We start from the raw sequence: 19,370 nt of genomic DNA on the forward strand, positions 1-19,370 counted from the left end.
TGTTAATTCTTTTCACAGATAAAAGTACTTTTTTTTTGAGTGTCATGTGTCTCACTCTCACAGTGCCTCTGGTAAAATCACGTTCCTATGTTTTGCTCCAGGTTGAGCCTGGGCTCAGCCCAGAGACCGCTCAGTTGAAGTTCATCCCCCGGGAAGCAGGGCCATACCAGGTTGAACTGACTTATGATGGAGTGCCAATCCCTGGCTCCCCCTTCACCCCCACAGCTTACCCTGCAACAGATCCTTCCAAGGTTGGAGTCTTGCAGCTCTGTAAAATGAATCAAAATGATTTCTGCTTGACACCCCTGAAGGCGGGAATCATCTCTTATCTCTGTTCCATCTCGCCTTTCCTCTCAGGTACGTTGCTCAGGCCCAGGCTTGGAGCGTGCTAAGGTTGGAGAGACCGGGGAGTTCATTGTGGACTGTACCAATGCCGGCCCCGCTGAGCTGACTATTGAGATCATCTCGGACAGTGGCACTGAGGCCGAGGTTCACATCCAAGACAATGGAGATGGGACCTACACGATCACCTACATCCCTCTCTACCCTGGCTCTTACACTCTTACCATCCGCTATGGTGGCCAGGATGTGCCCAACTTCCCTGCTCGGCTCAACGTAGAGCCTGCAGTTGACGCCACTGGCGTCCTTGTGTTTGGACCAGGAGTGGAGGGCAAAGGTAAGATAACAGATCTAACACAATTCTGTGGCGGCTGTCTATGGTTCTTTTTGTTGCTCGTTGTCTCCCTGTGCTTGTCTTTTGTGTCTCCTTTTCCCCTCACTGCCCCTCATTAAGCATGGTTCTGCTTGAAGTCTGTTCCTGTTTAAAGGGAATTCTTCCTCCCCACTGCCATCGAGTGCTTACTCACAGATCATCTGATCGTTTGGGTTTTCTCTAAAATATTACATGGGCTTATGGTTATATTTGGAGATGCAACAATGGACTGTATGCTCTATGTCCCCTGCTTTTAGGAGTTTTCCGTGAGGCCACCACAGACTTCACCGTGGATGCTCGTGCTCTTACGCAGACTGGAGGTGACCACATCAAAACCCACATCAGCAACCCTTCTGGCAGCCGCACAGATGCCCTGATCACCGACCTTGGAGATGGAACCTACAATGTAGAGTACACTCCCTACGAGGAGGGTGAGTCCAAATGCCACAGAGGTATGGTAGATGTGAGATTCTTCTTCTTATTCTCCATTTTGAGTTGGAAGTGTGTGTGTGTGTGTGTGTGTGTGTGTGTGTGTGTGTGTGTGTTTCAGGCCCACACACTGTTGAGGTTTGCTATGACAGCTCTCCGGTGCCTAAGAGCCCGTTCCGTGTTGCTGTTACTGAAGGCTGCGACCCAGCTCGTGTTCGTGTGCACGGCCCTGGTCTGAAAGGTGGCACCACCAACAAGCCCAACAAGTTTACAGTGGAAACCAGGTATGAGACACAGTACATGTGCTTGGACAAGCTCATTGAAAAGATTTACAAGTTTATTTCCTGCTTCTATTTCAAATCTCCATTGTCTTCTCCAGAGGAGCAGGTACTGGTGGCCTTGGTCTAGCAATGGAAGGTCCATCAGAGGCCAAAATGTCCTGCACCGATAACAAGGATGGCAGCTGCAGTGTGGAGTACATCCCATATGAGCCTGGCACGTACAACCTCAACATTACCTATGGAGGACAGCCCATCTCAGGTACTGAACCGTAACTGCTGAGGAGAAAAAGGAGGTGTTTGTATTATGATGTTCAATAAACAGTTCCAGTCAAAAGTTTTTAACTTTTTAACTCAAAGTTTAATCAAAAAAAAAAAAAAGTACCAGTCAAAAGTTTGGACACACTTCCATATTCATATGAATGTGAGAGTGTCCAAACTTTTGACTGGAACTGTATTCTGTGTAGTATTAAGTAATAAAATAGATTCGGTTAGAGATCATGACAGGAGAACATCTGAAGTTCCCCTTTTGTTGTAGTTTTGAAATCTGTTTCCTCAACCAGGGACCTTTTTTCATTTTTTTCTTATTTGCCTGATGTCTTATCTGAGCAGGTAGTCCTTTCTCTGTGCCAGTCAGTGACACAGTGGACAGCACCAAGGTAAAGTGCCAAGGTCCAGGCCTAGGCAACAATGTCAGAGCCAACATTCCTCAGGCATTTACAGTGGATGCCTCCAAAGCTGGAGTTGCCCCACTGCAGGTCCGAGTACAAGGGCCCAAAGGTGATGTGCATTCAAAATTTTTTCTGTCTCCATATATGATTAAAAAGCTCTTAGCAAGAATTTAAACTTAGTATTTGCCTTCTTTCTTCTTCTGTGTGTTCAGGTGTGGTGGAGCCGGTGGAGATGGTGGATAATGGTGACCAGACTCACACAGTCAACTATGTTCCTACTCGAGAGGGACCCTATTCCATTAATGTGTTGTATGCTGATGAGGAGATCCCACGCAGGTAATGCAAAGGCTGTTTAACAACTTAAACAAGCACAGATTTAAACCATTTCCTGATGTCCAATCATTTATGATCAATGTTTGCCTTCAACCAACAAGACCAATGCAAATTTCACACTGAAAGCAAAGTAAAATTCATCAGTTTAAAAAAACAAAACTGATAACCCTTTTTTGTTTGTTTGTTTTAGAGTAGAAGTTAACAGTTTTTATTATTTTGTATTTTTACTTTAAAAAAAAAAGCTGAATATTTTGTGTGTAGTGACTGCATTGATATTAGTATTCCTGCAGACTTCGGGTACTTTGTTCTGAATGGTAATCTGTTAGATGTCTGACTGGTCTGCATACTTGGCATTCTTTTCCATAGACGGACATCTGTTTGCATGGTTGAAGTCAGCCAACCACACAGTCATTTTAATTAACCAGTAAATTAATGGATTAAACTGATTCTGGGGCAAATGGAAAGATGGCGTAGTTAGAAATTTTCCCTGAGACAAACACTGTAATAAAAAAAAAAAAAAGAATGGACTCTTTTGGATCAGAAAGCTGAAAAACGTGGTGTATTAGTATATAATGCAGATGTTTATAAAAAAACAAACAAACAGCACAGTGCCGCAGGTATCAACATCTTTTAGGTGTTGTGATGGTGTGTTACAGTGTCACTTTGGCCAGGCTTAAAACCTTTTCCTTAGCTTACCTGCTTCTGTGAATAAGGCTCTCTTCATTTCAGTATGCCACAGCCAATCGCCCTTCTCTCCCCTTCTGTCAGTCCCTACAAGGTAAAGGTGCTCCCCACCCATGATGCCAGCAAGGTGCGTGCAAGCGGACCTGGCCTCAACACCACTGGGGTGCCTGCCTCTCTACCAGTGGAGTTCACCATTGATGCCAAAGATGCAGGCGAGGGACTGCTGGCCGTGCAGATCACTGTGAGTGTGGTGCACAGAATAAATGAATAGCAATGTCGAATTTTGGGTAACACCTCCCTCTTTCTCTGAAGGACCCAGAGGGGAAGCCTAAGAAGGCCAACATCCGTGACAACCATGATGGGACCTACCTGGTGTCTTATGTGCCAGACATGACTGGCAGATACACCATTCTCATTAAGTACGGAGGAGATGAGATCCCTTATTCACCCTACCGAATCAGGGCCCTGCCCACTGGAGATGCCAGCAAATGCACTGTCACGGGTACGTAGGGGACAGTCAGACTGCTGTTTTCATAGAAATGATCAAAGTCTTGCTCATACTTTTTTTGTTCCTTTTTATATATTTTGAAATTGTAGCATATTAAGGACTTTTCTACTGTTTGACTCAAAATCAATTGTACGGGTGATCCATTTCTTATCTCTGTAAGAATTACTACTCTACATAATACATTTTACTGATATACACAATGCACCTAGATTTTCAACATCAGATCCGATTCTTATTAGGAGTTTGTCCCCACATTTCCAAATATTGCTTTCTGCTGCTATTAAAACCCACCGCGGTCATCTTGCAACCAGGACAGCTCAAAGATCAGTAGTTATGATGGTAAATGCAAAGAAATCCTGGTTGTCACTCAAAGCCACACATCATTTGTGGCTTATCTCATTTCCAGCCATTTTTTATTGTTTTAAAGGAACAGTTTACTTATTAGGATATGCATATCCTGAAGCCTGGAGATATTTAACTTGGCTTACAGGCTAAAAGCAAAGGAAAATTCTAAGTCAATTATTTACAAAAAACTCACTTCATTATGAAAAATAACAGAGCTGCCAGGTTGCACATTTTAACATGCTGATGCATAGTTTTACTTGTTTGGTCAGATCCAAGTTGGTGGGAAGGTGAGCAGGATCAATAGATGCTCATACAGGATTTATATATTACATTCAATGTTTAACCTTGAAATGAGCACAGATTTAAAAGTAGAGGCCTCTCTTTAGAACATGGGTAGATGTCCCACAGCTAGTACAAGTGGTTGGATTAGGGACATGAAATTACCTTGTCACCTCCTTCAGTTGTTGCCCAATGACTAAATGATTTATAGTGAGTGCACAGGCCAGGGGACATCATCCTAAACTATGTTTTAATCATCAGAAAAGCTGAAAGATGGTGGATTCAAATGTCTTGAAGTTTCTGATAAGTAGGTTGGGAGAGTTCATCATGTCCTGGAACTGAAAACTTAGGATTTGGTATTTAAACTGAATTGCAACTTGAACATTGGAGAATGTGAAATTTGGGTACCCCTGAGGCAAGGGCTGACAGATATCCCAGAAGGGGCTTGGATATATTACATTTAAGCAGATTGGTATTAAGAACTTCCCATCCACATAGCTTATGGGTCTGAAAAGTGAAGCCAGTCCAGAAATGTCTTGAACTTTTTTTCCTCTAATGGGCAGGAAGGATTGACTTACATGTAGTCTTCTAGTTGTTATGGGAGACGGCCCTTTAATTCTCTTCATTCATGACCTCAGTTGGTTGTTATGTAAATTATCACATCCACAATATACGATGCATTTTGCTCTGCAGAGATGATTCTCAGTGTTCTTAAGGAGAAAACGGTTTTGAAAAGATGTCTCCTCTCAGCATATCTGCTGCTCATATCTCATATTTCCATGCATTGGTATGTGGCATTCATCACGCTGTGCTCCTCAGTTACACCCCCTCCCCACCCTCACTCAAGCCCTTGCTGAACGAGCGAACACACACACACACACACACACACACACACACACACACACACACACACACACACACACACACACACACACACACAGTGTGTATATGTACCACCACTCATCCTTCTCCCTCCCTGCTTCACACTCCACTATCACAGTTTGTTTTCATCCAACTGTTTGGAGCACAGTTATTGCCACCCATCACCCCCACCCCCACCTGACTGTCTTTTATTTGTCACTTTTTTTTTCCTTGCTCCCCCTGCTTCTCACCGTTCCTATTATCAGTCTCAATCGGCGGTCACGGTTTAGGTAAGCCTCCTGATGTAGAGGACCTGCTCTACTTGTTTGGTTTTTTTTTTTTTCTCAGCATGGAGGATAGTGGCACCAGCTTTCAACAGGACATCCCATCCTTTGGCTTGTTTCTCTTCTACATTTCACTTTTCCCATATCATATTTTTTTTTTCTTTTCCCCCCTCCCGTCTTATTTTCCACTTCCTCTCTCATAACTGCGTGTCTCCATTTCCTCCTTACATTTCATATTGGACAAACTAATGGACTAACAGAGTAGGTAGGAAGGCATGGTGGAATGGCACTTTGGCTAATCTAGCTTTCAGTTATACATGGAAACTGTATAACAGTTATTGGTAACATGTAATATATGAAAATAACATGACTAGATTTCATTCAACTTTAACCTGGTCTTTATGGTTGTGGAATGTGCATGCTGAAAGTTGTCTGCGCGTGTGTGTGTGTGTGAGTGTGAGAGAGAGCAGCATTGTTTTTGTCTCTTTAACAAACAACTTTCATAAAGCACAATTTTTTATTTTTCTTAAGGTGCTGGTGTTGGTCCAACTATCCAGATTGGCGAACAGACGGTCATCACGGTGGATGCTAAGGCTGCTGGAAAAGGCAAGGTGACATGCAGTGTGTGCACTCCGGAGGGGGCGGAGCTTGACGTGGATGTGGTTGAAAATGAGGATGGCACATTCGACATCTTCTACACAGCGCCACAGCCTGGCGAGTATGTGATTTGCGTCCGCTTTGGAGGGGAGCACATCCCTAACAGTCCGTTCCAAGTCACGGTGAGTGGTGTGCATTTAAGCTTGTGTGCATACATGTTGTCATTGTATTGTCATTAGGAGTTCAGTGAATAAACCTGAATTTTAAGCCTCAGTCAGGTGATGGCAGATGTATTGGCAGACTATATAGTGATATGGGGTCTTAGAATGTGAGCCCTCACAGCATGAACACAGTATTGTATGTTTGACAGCATTACTGCTTTATTTTGAAAAAGTGTCAGTTGTCTTTTGTAAACAGTACATCCATAGTGTAGTATAAAAAACAACTTCAGCCACAGCACCACCACCCATTGATTTTTGCACACTGCATTTCTAATCCTAGGTATAGTATAGGTTTTATTTGTTTTTATTTAGCCAAAAGATCATATTTAGACATGCAGGTGGAGTACTAATTTAATAAGTACTTTTTTTTAATTGTATCTAAGGAAGGTTGTCATTTCTCAATGGAGTCTAAGTACGATGGTACAAAGGAGTGTGATCTGCATAAATACAAACTTTACATTCAGATCAATAGACCGTTATTGTTGAAATGGTAAATGGACTAGTTCTTATATAGCGCTTTTCTACTCAGTATGAGCACTCAAAGCGCTTATACAACCTGTGCATTCACCCATGCACTCCCATTCATACAAGCACTTCCATTTTTTACGAAGCTAAGTGCTTTAATTAACTAACATTCACACGCATTCTTACTCCGACAGAACGGTCGGAGAGCAACTTGGGGTTAAGTATCTTGCCCAAGGATACATTAGCATGTAGCCCGGAGTAGCCAGGATTCGAACCGCTGACCTTCCGATCAGTAGGTGACCTGCTCTACCTACTGAGCTACAGCCACCCCAATGGCAAGCATTGCATCGCAAGTCAGGCTTGATAATGAAGTGCTCACAGCTACAGTAACTACTGAGATGTCCTTATGACTTGTTTTAAAATAAGACCAATGTTGACTTAGGATGCAGTCCCATTTCAAAGAACGCCTTCAAGTGGTTTACCAGCAATTACAGGATTTACGACTGCCATGGACCAAAGATCCTTCATGCCGTTTCTCTCCTCAGAGGCTTTGATTGGTCCTGATGACGCCAGGCATTTTCTGAATCACTTTGACTACTGTTTTAATTCGCTCCAATGCCTTATCTTTTTCACTCTCTTGATTCCCTCCACCATCCCTACCTACACCCTCCTCGCCATCTCCCATCCCCTTCAGGCACTGGAAGGAGCTCCATCAGACCAGCTCATGCAACAGAGCCAAATGCCCCAGTACTACACTCAACAGCCCTGGGTATCTAAAACCTCAGTCTCCAGTCTCTCAGCCTTCTCGGCTTCAATTTTTGTTCAGCTTCTCCCTGTTGTGTCCCTTTCTTGTCTACATCACATATGCCCTCCTTTCATCAGACTGCATCATTGCCTGCTGTCTCATTGCAGGTGTTTCGTCACTGAGGGTGCTTTTTCTCATGTCTCTCCCTCCATGTCAAAAACAGGATGCCTGAAATACATGGACAGTTCAGTAGAGCTGTATAATTTTAAAAAGCCACAATCTTATGATACTGCAGAACCAAAACCTGCTTTATTCAGCAGCACAGAATGATTCCCCTCATAGTATGGGACCAATTATATATTTTAGGAATTATGTAGCCCTTCTGGACAGTGCTCTATGTTGAACTGGCATAAAGGGTGGGAAAAAAAAATCCCACCTCATGTCTTGCGTCATAAATGTGAGCGTGGCAGCTACTTTACATTTTCCTAAATGGCCTACTGTGCCTACCAGTGTTTTTGCACCAATTTTGCTTTCTTCCAGTTTGTCAGTGCCATCATCCTGACCATGATCACCATTGTCATCTCCATCTTATCATCTCATCCTTTGTTCATTGTTGGTGTTTTCCTCTTCTGGCCGCACTGTTCATTTTGTCTGTGACATGGTGTCACTGTAGCTGAATCTGTTGCCACAAGCTCTTAACAGCCTGTCCTCTAACTTGTGCTCTCTGTCTCTCAGGCAACAGACAGACCAATGGGAATGAATGGTCTGGATGTGGCAGGTTTGAGGCCATTTGACCTGGTTATCCCATTCACCATCCAGAAGGGAGAGATCACAGGTAACAAGTCTTCTCTATAAAAACAAGTGAGTTTGAAGCCTTTCAGTGTTTCATAATGATTTCTGTGTTGCTGTATTTTTGTCCTCTGCTGAAGGTGAGGTCCGAATGCCATCAGGCAAGGTGGCCAAGCCTGACATCACAGACAACAAAGATGGCACGGTTACTGTCAAGTATGCTCCCACAGAGGCCGGTCTGCACGAGATGGATATCAAATACGATGGAATTCACATCCCTGGTATCTGCAGACATTTGGAAGAAATGTGTGAGCTCTAAAGTGTATGTTTTGAAGTGCCTCACTAATCACTATTTTTCTGTCTATTAACAGGAAGTCCCTTGCAGTTCTACGTGGACTACATGAACAGTGGTAATGTTAGTGCCTATGGCCCTGGCCTCATCCATGGGACTGTCAACAAGCCAGCTGTCTTTACTGTTAACACCAAAGATGCTGGAGAAGGTAGATAACAGGCATATGGCCATATAGATATCATGTGCTTGTAGAATGCAGTGATAGTTGCTATGACTCACCTGCTTCTTCGAACCTTAACACACATGACATTCATATCACATCTTTGTAGGTGGTTTGTCTCTGGCCATTGAGGGTCCATCCAAGGCTGACATCAGCTGTGTAGACAACCAGGATGGAACCTGCACTGTGTCTTACCTGCCGGTACTGCCAGGAGACTACAGCATCCTGGTCAAATATAATGACAAACACATCCCAGGCAGCCCCTTCTCTGCTAGGATTACTGGTAATTATCTCCCAAGTCATAAACTGTAAATGTGAAGGCCACTGCTGAAGGTCATCATGCTGCCAAAACTTTTGCATCAGTGCACCGGTACGTCCATGCATCCTAAACAGCAGACGGTGGCCTAAACGCAGTATTCCCAGTTATTCCTTTCCCCACATTTTTCATCTCATCCTGATAGATCTGCAGATGTTCCAAGACGGCATAGCTGGAAATATTCTGAGCAGATAACCAAACTGAAATGATAAAAGTGCATTCAGTTTCATAAGGATGTGACAGAAAAGGTGCATTTGTCATTAGCGTGTGCCCTAACTGGCCTATGACTGCTGGATCCCTAGGTGATGATTCCATGAGGATGTCCCATCTGAAGGTGGGCTCGGCTGCAGATATCCCACTGGACATCGGAGAGCTTGACCTCAGCCAGCTGACCGCCTCCCTTACCACGCCCTCGGGGCGAGAGGAGCCCTGCCTGCTGAAGATGCTACGTAACGGACACGTTGGTGAGTGTCCGTCTGGTACAAGTGAGAAGTCTGCTAAACAATTAGCGTCAGTAACCCTCACCTCCTGTGACTGTGTATGTCTGTCCTAGGAATCTCATTTGTTCCCAAAGAGATCGGAGAGCACCTTGTTAACATCAAGAAGAACGGTCGTCATATTCCTAGTAGCCCAATTGCAGTTATGATCAACCAGTCAGAGATTGGTGATGCCAGCCGTGTACGTGTGAGTGGGCAGGGGCTGAGCGAGGCCAGGACTTTTGAGCCTGCTGAGTTTATCATCGATACTCGTGATGCAGGTATATGCTGAATGAAAGTATAGATACTGTGATATTTTATTTTAAAATGTTCAAATAGGGCATTTATCATTCTCATGTTTTTACCCATACAGGCTATGGTGGCCTGAGCCTTTCCATTGAGGGACCCAGTAAAGTGGACATTAACACCGAGGACCAGGAGGATGGCACCTGCAAGGTCACCTACTGCCCCACTGAACCAGGAAATTACATCATCAACATCAAGTTTGCTGACCAACATGTGCCAGGTGCTTAACGTTAAAGAGTCGGGGATTACAGAGAAGTGGCATGTTGTTTCTGCAGAACTCAACTGAATTGGTTCATGTGTGTATACACAGGAAGTGCTTTCACAGTGAAAGTAACAGGGGAGGGCAGAATGAAGGAGAGCATCACCAGAAAGAGGAGAGCAGCATCAGTCGCAAATGTTGGCAGCCAGTGTGACCTCAGCCTCAAGATCCCAGGTGAGAGAAGCAGGAAGTGATCTTTAAATACATCAGTTTGTGCTCAAGGGTCAGAGGGGGAGGTTACCAGCCTTCTCATTGAACTGTTCCCTTATAAGCAGCTGGTTGTAGATCATCTTCAAATTTCATGCATGTATCTATAAATGTATGTATCCTCAGAGATCAGCATAGCAGACATGACTGCTCAGGTGACCAGCCCCTCTGGCCAGATTCACAAGGCTGACATCATGGAGGGAGAGAACAACACCTACTGCATTCGTTTTGTGCCCACTGAGACAGGAGTGCATACCGTGTGTGTGAAATACAATGGCATGCATGTGCCTGGGAGCCCATTCCAATTTACCGTCGGTCCCCTGGGTGAGGGCGGGGCTCATAAAGTGCGAGCTGGAGGGCCAGGCCTGGAGAGAGCAGAGGCTGGAGTACCAGGTTGGTGTGGTGTCTGGGTTCTGTGTGAGAGAGAGTGCCAGTGAGTCATTTTAAACCGCACCTCACTCTGCTCTGGCGTCTGTGTTGTGTGTAGCTGAGTTCAGTATCTGGACGAGGGAGGCTGGAGCTGGAGGTCTCAGTATTGCTGTGGAGGGGCCAAGCAAGGCTGAAATCGCCTTTGAGGACCGCAAGGATGGCTCCAGTGGAGTGTCCTACATCGTGCAGGAGCCTGGTGAGAGGAGAGACAGGAGAACTGAGCATGTGCTGCATTTTAAATCTTTTTACATCCACTACATTTCTGGTCTATAAAGTTTCTGGTTCCTTCCAATCCATGTAACTTTACTCATCGTATGACAATGATTTTGTTTGTTCGTGTGTGTGTGTGTGTGTGTGTGTGTGTGTGTGTGTGTGTGTGTGTGTGTGTGTGTCATGTGAAGTCCTGTGACTGTTTTGTGCTTGAGTGACAATTTCAGTGACTTTCTAATGGTTCCCTGTGTAGGTGACTATGAGGTGTCGATCCGCTTCAATGACGAGCACATCCCTGACAGCCCCTTCATCGTGCCCGTGGCTTCACCATCAGACGATGCCCGTCGCCTCACTGTTGCCAGTCTTCAGGTGAGGCTCTGAGACACGCACACATCCGTATGCACACACACCAGGCCACGTACACTGCCCGCATTGCAGCAGCAGATTGTAGTTTAACTTTTTGGGCTCTGTCACATATAAGGAGACCTGCTTTTATTTGTTTGTTTGTTTTTTGTTTTTAAATATAAGCTTATTGATTGTGTTCATTGTTGTTTTTTGTTTTTTTGAGATATTAAATGCAGATGCATCTGACAGCTTTAAAAGTTAATTGTAGTAGTTTGTATAGCATGAAAAAAAAATCAGAATCAGCTTTATTGACCAAGTATGTGTACACATGTTAGAAGAAATTGGGCTCTGGTATTTCTTTGCGCTCTCTACACGGCAGAATAGACAACAAAAAATGGCAACATGGCACAGACACAAATTTGTTTTAATGCAAAGGTGAGAGGTCACAAGTAGCAGAGGTACAGACATAGGATCGCCAGCTGCTGCTGCACTGCGGGGCAGTACAAGGGCTTCTGGGATACTAAAGGACTGTGTGTGTTTCTCGTGCCTCATTCTAAAGGCTCCCAACAGCCTCCAACCTCTGAAAGTCTTGTGGGGCGCTAAAGGGTTAAAGAGGTTTAACATGGGCTGTTTGTCCTTTTATTCACACTCACACATACAGCCATGTTCAGTGTTGTATTAGCACACTTGGCATGGGTGACTTGGATACATGCATGACATACAGAGGTTCTCGAATCACAGACACTGTCTGGATGGTAGCCTTTGTTTTTTTTTTGTTTTTTTTTTTCTTTTCTTAGTGAAGACCTTGCTTAATTCAGCTAAACCAAACACATCCTGCACTTATGCCAGTAGCATGGCTTCAGCAGTACTGGTTTCTCACTGAAAATATATTGAGCATTAGCAAATTTTCAATAGGTGGAAAAACAAACTGAAGGTGAGACCTTTCTACTAGACATTTTCTGGCTTTCAGTACATTAAAATGCATCTTCACCTGCATGCAGACACACATTGACACCAGCAAAGATAAAAGCACCAACAGCAGAACTGTCACACTGGCTTTTAATCACACAGATATGTCACACACACACACACACACACACACACACACACACCTGCTTTGTGAGTTTTCTGTGCACAGCCCTCCTCTTTAGCCTTGTTAGCGACTGCCAGGTAAGCTAAATGATAGAATAGCGATTGTGATGTGGTGACAGTTTACCAGATTGTTTGGGGAAGCAGAGTGGAGCCTGGATGGTTCTTCGCCAATACAGTGTTTGATTGTTTGAGTGTGTTGTTGAGCAGGAATCGGGTCTGAAGGTGAACCAACCAGCGTCATTTGCAGTCAGCCTGAATGGGGCAAAAGGTGTGATTGACGCAAAGGTCCACAGCCCATCAGGAGCACTGGAGGAGTGCTGCGTCACTGAGATTGACCAAGGTAACCCCAGATAAACTAATCCTCACACATTCAGACCACTCACTGAGCTAATGTGACACGTTGGAGGTTTAGATGTGCTTTAGTGACACACCTCCCTTCTGTTTTTCTAGATAAATATGCAGTCAGATTCATCCCCAGAGAAAACGGTCTGTATCTGATTGATGTGAAGTTCAATGGTAGTCACATCCCTGGTAGCCCATTTAAGATCCGAGTGGGAGAGACAGGCCAGGCTGGAGACCCTGGGATGGTGTCTGCATATGGACCAGGACTGGAAGGAGGCACCACAGGTAGCACTTCATCCCAAGTGGAAATGAATTAAATTCATTTTCCCTGTTTGTCACCTAAATCCTGCCTGCTCTCGTTTACCTCTAGGAACTTCATGTGAATTTGTGGTGAACACAAGCAACGCAGGCCCTGGAGCTTTAGCGGTCACCATCGACGGGCCTTCCAAGGTGAAGATGGACTGCGTGGAGTGCCCCGAGGGTTACAGGATCACATACACCCCAATGGCACCAGGCAACTATCTCATCTCCATCAAATATGGTGGTCCTTACCACATCGTTGGAAGCCCCTTCAAGGCCAAGATCACTGGTGAGGAGAAATCTTTTTTTTTTTTTTTTTTTCATTTAAAATACTGATATAGCTTCACCTTTAACTCACACTCCTCTTCATCTTCTAGGTTCCAAGCTTGTGTCCAGCCACAGTATGCATGAGACCTCTTCTGTCATGGTAGACCCTGTGACCCGTGCCATCAGCTGTTCTCAGCAGGGTGCTCCCATTCAGTCAGATGCCAGTAAGGTGGTAGCTAAAGGCCCGGGCCTGACAAAGGGTTTCATTGGTCAGAAGAACAACTTCAGTGTCGACTGCAGCAAAGCAGGTGTGTGAAGCTAGGATATTAACAAGTCCCTGATTCTTATTGTTTTGTATGGATGTATGAGACAAAACACAGGTCAAAGTGTATGAAATTACATTTGGAACTCCACAGAAAACCCATAAAATGTTATATCTTCTGGAAAAGTAATTTAAGTGTGACCATACAAAAACCTGTTGTGTGGAAAACGCAAAATAATGACTTCAAAATCACCTGTCATGTGATCTTTAAAGTTGGCCTTCACTTGACAGTGTTCACGCTTAAACACACACAAGCACTTAAAATCTGTTCCTGCTACCTGATATCTGAAGGAGGCCCATTATCCCCCTAAAACTCAGTCATGATAGTTTGGTGAGTTTTTATATTCTGCTGCCGAGAGTTTTCTGAGGGAAGGCTGTGCTTGTTTTAGTGATACTGTGCCAAACTACAGTCAGCACTTTTTCCAGCAGCATGCCTGCTTTTACAGGATATGCAGTAAAAGTCAGAACACTTTCTGCCATTGGGGGTGAAAATGCAGTGAGGCTCTGGGGGCTAAGTATGATATCCTCATGCATTCGCTCATCCTCTGTCTTCTTGCGCAGGTCGTAACATGCTCTTGGTTGGTGTGGACGGTCCCAAGGTCCCCTGTGAGGAGATCCTAGTGAAACATCTGGGCAACCGCATGTACAACGTGAGCTACCAGCTCAAGGAGAAGGGAGAGTACATCCTGGTGGTGAAGTGGGGTGATGAGCACATCCCCGGAAGCCCCTACCACATCACTGTTTAATAAAAAAAAATCTAAAAATCTGCGAATCAGAAACTTGTACCACTGTTTAAAACGACTATCTCTAATCTAAGCGATCATTGTTTACAGCTCCAAGTCCCTCCCACATTACAAGTTATTTCATCAGTGTTTACCCTCAGCCAGATTCATGTTTGGATATTTTAAAATTCACTCCAAAGTTGAATGCATTGAATATTCCTTTATCTACAGTCATTTGTTCCATTTCTGTTTCATCCTTCTGCTAAACACATTCAGTAAACTTAGGGACAAGAAAGATGCACCTCTTTATTGTTACTGTAAGCTAGCAGTCAGTTGTGCCTTAGGCTGTTTGACATTTTCAGTGGATTTATGATAGTGTAGTGTAGCGCCAGTAGGTTCTGGCCCCCTGCTTTGGATGGAAGGTTACTGTTTACACTGGAGGAGCTACTCTTACATACATACAGTAAATAATGGATTCACTCTGATATGAGCTTCTATAAGAACACACACACATTGTTCATGTAGAAGTCAGCGTGTCTGTTAATTACACAGGAGTAATCTTTGCAGTGTCAATGCTCAGCGCTCTCCAGCACGTGGTGTTCATGATGCTCTGTTGCTAATCCAGCTGTTTTACCTGCTGCTAGTGTGATCCAGATTTAGGCGCTGCTGTTCTTAGTAGTAGTGATGATATGCATGTGTGAGGGGAAGACACATTTCACAGTAGCTTACTTATCATCTTGACACCACTGCTGGGAATTGCCACTCTTTTTTTTTTTTTTTTTTTTTTTTTTTTTTTTTTCTTTTTCTTTTTCTTTTAATTTTTAAGTGTGGCACCAACACTGGCTATCCATGTCCATTAGGTTGTAAGAACTCCGTCAGATACAGAGTCCGATTCACCAGCATGAAATGTGTGTTTGCAGTGGCTCACTGCCTCATATATTACAAAGGTTCAAAAAGGGAAGTTTCCAAAGTTGTGCTGGACAGAAGGGCTGATGATGATGATGCCATGGATCATCATGTCCTTAAAATATGACAAAAAACGGGGAGGACGGATGTTAGTTTTTCTGCTCAGTGTTTCTCACCTATTCCCCCTTCAGCAGACACCTGCCCTTCCATTCCTCCCTCCCTTTGTCCTTCCAGCTCTGCTCTGTGCCTAATCTGTATTTCAGAACAAAAATGAATCTTGTCCAAAATAAACAGGCTTTAAAAATGATTGTAAGACAGTATTTTGATACACAATAAAGTTATCTAAGTATTTTTCTGTCATTCTAATGGCTGTCTCATTTCTGTACATGTTGAAGTGAAAATGCTGAAAAACGAACCAACCAAAATTAACTGACTTTTGTTTATAGGAAACTTTGAACTGTCAGTAACAGCAAGTCTCTTTAGAATCTGGAGCCACTCCAGCATAAAGGTATTTAAGAAGAGAAAATCCTCTGCAGAATGAAATTAAAATGTTCACCACAAGGTGGCAGTATTACCGAGGAGTTGTCCACCCCAGCCGCCATTGCTGTTTATTTAGGAGCATTTGGACCTGGAAATGACGTCAGACTGCTGGGCTGTTGTGTTTGTAGCCCCTCCTGATGAAAAAAGAGCCAGCTCCTGTCATTTACGGGAAACGGCTCTTAAAGCCGAAACGTGCGCGACCGACCATCACCGTCTGCACCTGCGGCCGCGCGAGCGCTGCTGTGCTTAATTGGGTAAAAGGCCGGTTCGGCCTGGAAACAACCGGCCGTTCGGGAAACCTCCCGAAGGCCACCACGCCCCTGGCATCAAGCCAATTAAAGTTCTGGGACATTGATCTGTTTAAGTAGCAGAGGGGGGTGTTAATCAGTTCCAGCTGCTTGGGTGTTATTGAAAATAGTGTTGCATCAGTTTTTCACTCTGATTTTTGGGGTGTCTGAATTCAGCCATCTATAGGTTGATATTTTTCATTTCCATGTAGCAAAAACTTAAGAAAACCTGGAGAATGATTGCTCAAGACCGCTTAAAAAAAAAAAAGACAATTCTGGTGCCATTAAAGTAAAACATAAGATGAGTGGTGACTTAAGAACTTTGCACAGTGCTGTAGTTTCTTTTGTTTTTACCCCTTAGGATGGAGACGGAATTTTTTTTTTATCTTATTTGTTTTTAATTCGTCTTTAATTTTTAAAAATAGCATGTGCAAAGCCTGCTCTTAGAACCAGGTTCAGCTTCTAAAACCTACTAAACAAATGAATACTGACTGAATTACCCGTCAGAAATACTCCAGGTTAGTTCAAAGCATTTACCTGCCATAGCAGCAACATAAAATAGTTTATGGATTAGATAAGAGGAAGAATCTGTCTTAAATTAACCCTTTAGTCGCTATATGACAGTAATTAAGGTTTAAAAAAAAAACCCTTAGCAACAACAGCATCCTCAGAGTGTAATACTGACTGCATGATTGTGGGTCACACCTTTTTTAAAACGTTGAGTTCACCAGCGGCTATTCGTCATTTCCTGTAGTCGCCCAACATTTCAGAATAAAAGATGAATAATTTGAGTTTATAATCTGAAGGCGTCACGATCAGTCGCAAAAAATGAACTACACACGGTTGCTTTGCAAGCAGATGGTTAAAATTAGAAGCACTCTGGATCTTTAACTATGGAGCCTGAGTAATGGTCAAACAGTACAGCATTGTGCAAAAGTCTCAGACAACACCTCTTTTCTTCTTTTTTTTAATATTTTGCTTCCAAGGAGTCAGATTTTCTTGAATTTTTGCTTGAGCAGTAATCTTTCAGGCATTCTGAAGGTAGCAGGCAAACAACTTAGCAAAGAACCAAATTTAAATTGGATCTTTAGGCACTTTAGGAGAGAGCTAGTGAGTGTCTACAGCCATCTGTAAAACATGATTTGGGCTCTGTCATTGTTTGGGTTTGAGTTTCAAGCCAGTGGTGTTGAAAAATCGATGGAATTATGAATACAGAAGTTATCAAATTTTGATCCATCATGCAATATCATCTGGAAAGCATTTGATTGGCAGCGGCTTCATTTTTCAGCATGACAATGATCCCAAACACATTGCTAATGCAGTAAAACAATACCTAAATAGAAAGACATAGAATGGAACAATATCAATCATGGATTGACCTCCCCAGATCCTGGACAGCAATACCCAAAGAGCAGCTTCAGAATGTCCTTCAAGCAGAGGCATGTCCAGAGTCTAGTCCAGTGTCATTGGACTAGAGTACTGCCCAACACCACTGGATGACAACACAGATAGACCAGTCAGAATCAAAGCTCCCTTTCAACAGGAAGAAATCTCCAGCAGAACCAGGCTCAGAGACGGGCAGTCATCTGCCGTGACCGGTTGGGGCTGAGGGGAGAGAGACAGGACAAAAGACATGCTGTGGAAGAGAGACAGAAATTAATAATAACTAATGATTAAATACAGAGTGGGGTATAAACAGAGAGAAAAGAGGTGAATGAGAAGAAACAGTGCATCATGGGAACCCCCAGCAGACTAGGCCTATAGCAGCATAACTAAGGGAGGGTTCAGGGTCACCTGATCCAGCCCTAACTATAAGCTTGATCAAAAAGGAAAGTTTTAATCCTAATCTTAAAAATAGAGAGGGTGTCTGTCTCCTGAATCCAAGCTGGGAGCTGGTTCCACAGAAGAGGGGCCTGAAAGCTGAAGGCTCTGCCTCCCATTCTACTCTTAAGTATCCTAGGAACCACAAGTAAGCCAGCAGTCTGAGAGAGAAGTGCTCTGTTGGAGTGATATGGGACTATGAGGTCTTTGAGATAAGATGGAGTTTAATTATTCAAGACCTTGTATATAAAAAGAAGGATTTAAAATTTAATATTAGATTTAACAGGGAGCCAATGAAGAGAAGCCAATATGGGAGAAATCTGCTCTCTCTTTCTAGTCCCTGTCAGTACTCTAGCTGCAGCATTTTGGATCAGCTGAAGGGTTTTCAGGGAGTTTTTAGGACAGCCTGATAATAATGAATTACAATAGTCCACCCTAGAAGTAATAAATGCATGAATTAACTTTTCAGCATCACTCTGAGAAAGGATGTTTCTAATTTGACAGTTATTGTGAAAATGCAAAAAAGCGGTCCTACATATTTGTTTAATATGTGCATTGAAGGACATATCCTGGTCAAAAATGACTCCTAGATTTCTCACAGTGTTACTGGAGGCCAAAGTAATGCCATCCAGAGTAAGTATCTGGTTTGACACCATGTTTCTAAGATTTGTGGGGCCGAGAACAATAACCTCAGTTTGACCTGAATTTAGAAGCAGGAAATTAGAGGTCATCCATGTCTTTGCCTTTAAGACATTCCTGCAGTTTAACTAATTGATGTGCGTCATCTGACTTCATGGATAGATAAAACTGGGTATCATCTGCATAACAATAAAAATGTAAGCAATGCTTTCTAATAATACTGCCTAAGGGAAGCATGTATAATGTAAATAGAATTGATCCTTCACACACTAATTGATCTTGGTGTGTGAAGAAAACTCCTCATTCATATGAACAAATTGGAGTCAAGTTGATAGATACAACTAGTGCACTATTAAGCCACCTAAGTACAACTTTTACTTAAGTAAAAATGTCAAATACTTGTTTTCCATTTTGTAAAACAATTATCCAACATAAAATTATAGCTAAGTCTTGTGCAACACTTTTCACATAATAAATCTATAATAGAACACAGGGTGCAACCTGAAAATCATGTCCAGTGTTTCCTACAGCAGTTTTCTACAGTGATTTTTTTTCTGATTAAATATTCGGCTCAAGATACCTGGAGAACTATTCCTGAAGACTACCTTACCAAGTAACCTGCTGATTCGTGGCAGTGAAAGAAATAAAACAATCAAAATGGGTGATAATGGAACCATTAGTGTGCTTAAAGAACACAATTAAATATCTGATTTGTGCATTAATAAAGTGTCTAGAGCTAAAATGACAACAGGAGGGGAGAAAAGCACAAGCCCGATGGAGGAAATTTAGACTGCTCATTGTGTCTATTTTCATACACACGTACGCATTGTTTCTTCAGCTTACTAGTAAGCATATTCCTGTCGTAGCTCGT

The 19,370-nt window shown here is 43.2% G+C and overlaps 1 protein-coding gene across 2 annotated transcripts in view; it reads left to right on the top strand.

Annotated features, from left to right (window-relative positions):
* The window catches only part of flna (filamin A, alpha (actin binding protein 280)), a 55,633-nt gene extending 40,061 nt beyond the window's left edge, over positions 1 to 15,572 (top strand). Inside the window, exons 21-48 of one of the 2 annotated variants that reach the window (XM_030734788.1) lie at positions 102 to 251; positions 358 to 676; positions 970 to 1,143; positions 1,263 to 1,425; positions 1,521 to 1,681; positions 2,032 to 2,199; positions 2,303 to 2,426; positions 3,192 to 3,348; positions 3,420 to 3,609; positions 5,367 to 5,390; positions 5,916 to 6,163; positions 7,362 to 7,436; positions 8,148 to 8,247; positions 8,342 to 8,482; positions 8,573 to 8,701; positions 8,823 to 8,996; positions 9,332 to 9,493; positions 9,583 to 9,786; positions 9,879 to 10,031; positions 10,122 to 10,244; positions 10,404 to 10,670; positions 10,765 to 10,902; positions 11,170 to 11,285; positions 12,561 to 12,693; positions 12,804 to 12,980; positions 13,066 to 13,284; positions 13,373 to 13,570; positions 14,146 to 14,330. In XM_030734788.1, the coding sequence (XP_030590648.1) occupies positions 102 to 251; positions 358 to 676; positions 970 to 1,143; positions 1,263 to 1,425; positions 1,521 to 1,681; positions 2,032 to 2,199; positions 2,303 to 2,426; positions 3,192 to 3,348; positions 3,420 to 3,609; positions 5,367 to 5,390; positions 5,916 to 6,163; positions 7,362 to 7,436; positions 8,148 to 8,247; positions 8,342 to 8,482; positions 8,573 to 8,701; positions 8,823 to 8,996; positions 9,332 to 9,493; positions 9,583 to 9,786; positions 9,879 to 10,031; positions 10,122 to 10,244; positions 10,404 to 10,670; positions 10,765 to 10,902; positions 11,170 to 11,285; positions 12,561 to 12,693; positions 12,804 to 12,980; positions 13,066 to 13,284; positions 13,373 to 13,570; positions 14,146 to 14,330 (4,572 nt within the window). Of the gene's footprint in view, positions 1 to 101; positions 252 to 357; positions 677 to 969; positions 1,144 to 1,262; positions 1,426 to 1,520; positions 1,682 to 2,031; positions 2,200 to 2,302; positions 2,427 to 3,191; positions 3,349 to 3,419; positions 3,610 to 5,366; positions 5,391 to 5,915; positions 6,164 to 7,361; positions 7,437 to 8,147; positions 8,248 to 8,341; positions 8,483 to 8,572; positions 8,702 to 8,822; positions 8,997 to 9,331; positions 9,494 to 9,582; positions 9,787 to 9,878; positions 10,032 to 10,121; positions 10,245 to 10,403; positions 10,671 to 10,764; positions 10,903 to 11,169; positions 11,286 to 12,560; positions 12,694 to 12,803; positions 12,981 to 13,065; positions 13,285 to 13,372; positions 13,571 to 14,145 lie in introns of both variants that reach the window. The other variant, XM_030734789.1, reaches the window with a different exon arrangement.
* Positions 15,573 to 19,370: the final 3,798 nt, after the last annotated feature.

The sequence above is a fragment of the Archocentrus centrarchus genome, chromosome 7 (genome assembly GCF_007364275.1).
Source record: "Archocentrus centrarchus isolate MPI-CPG fArcCen1 chromosome 7, fArcCen1, whole genome shotgun sequence".
NCBI lineage: Eukaryota > Metazoa > Chordata > Actinopteri > Cichliformes > Cichlidae > Archocentrus > Archocentrus centrarchus.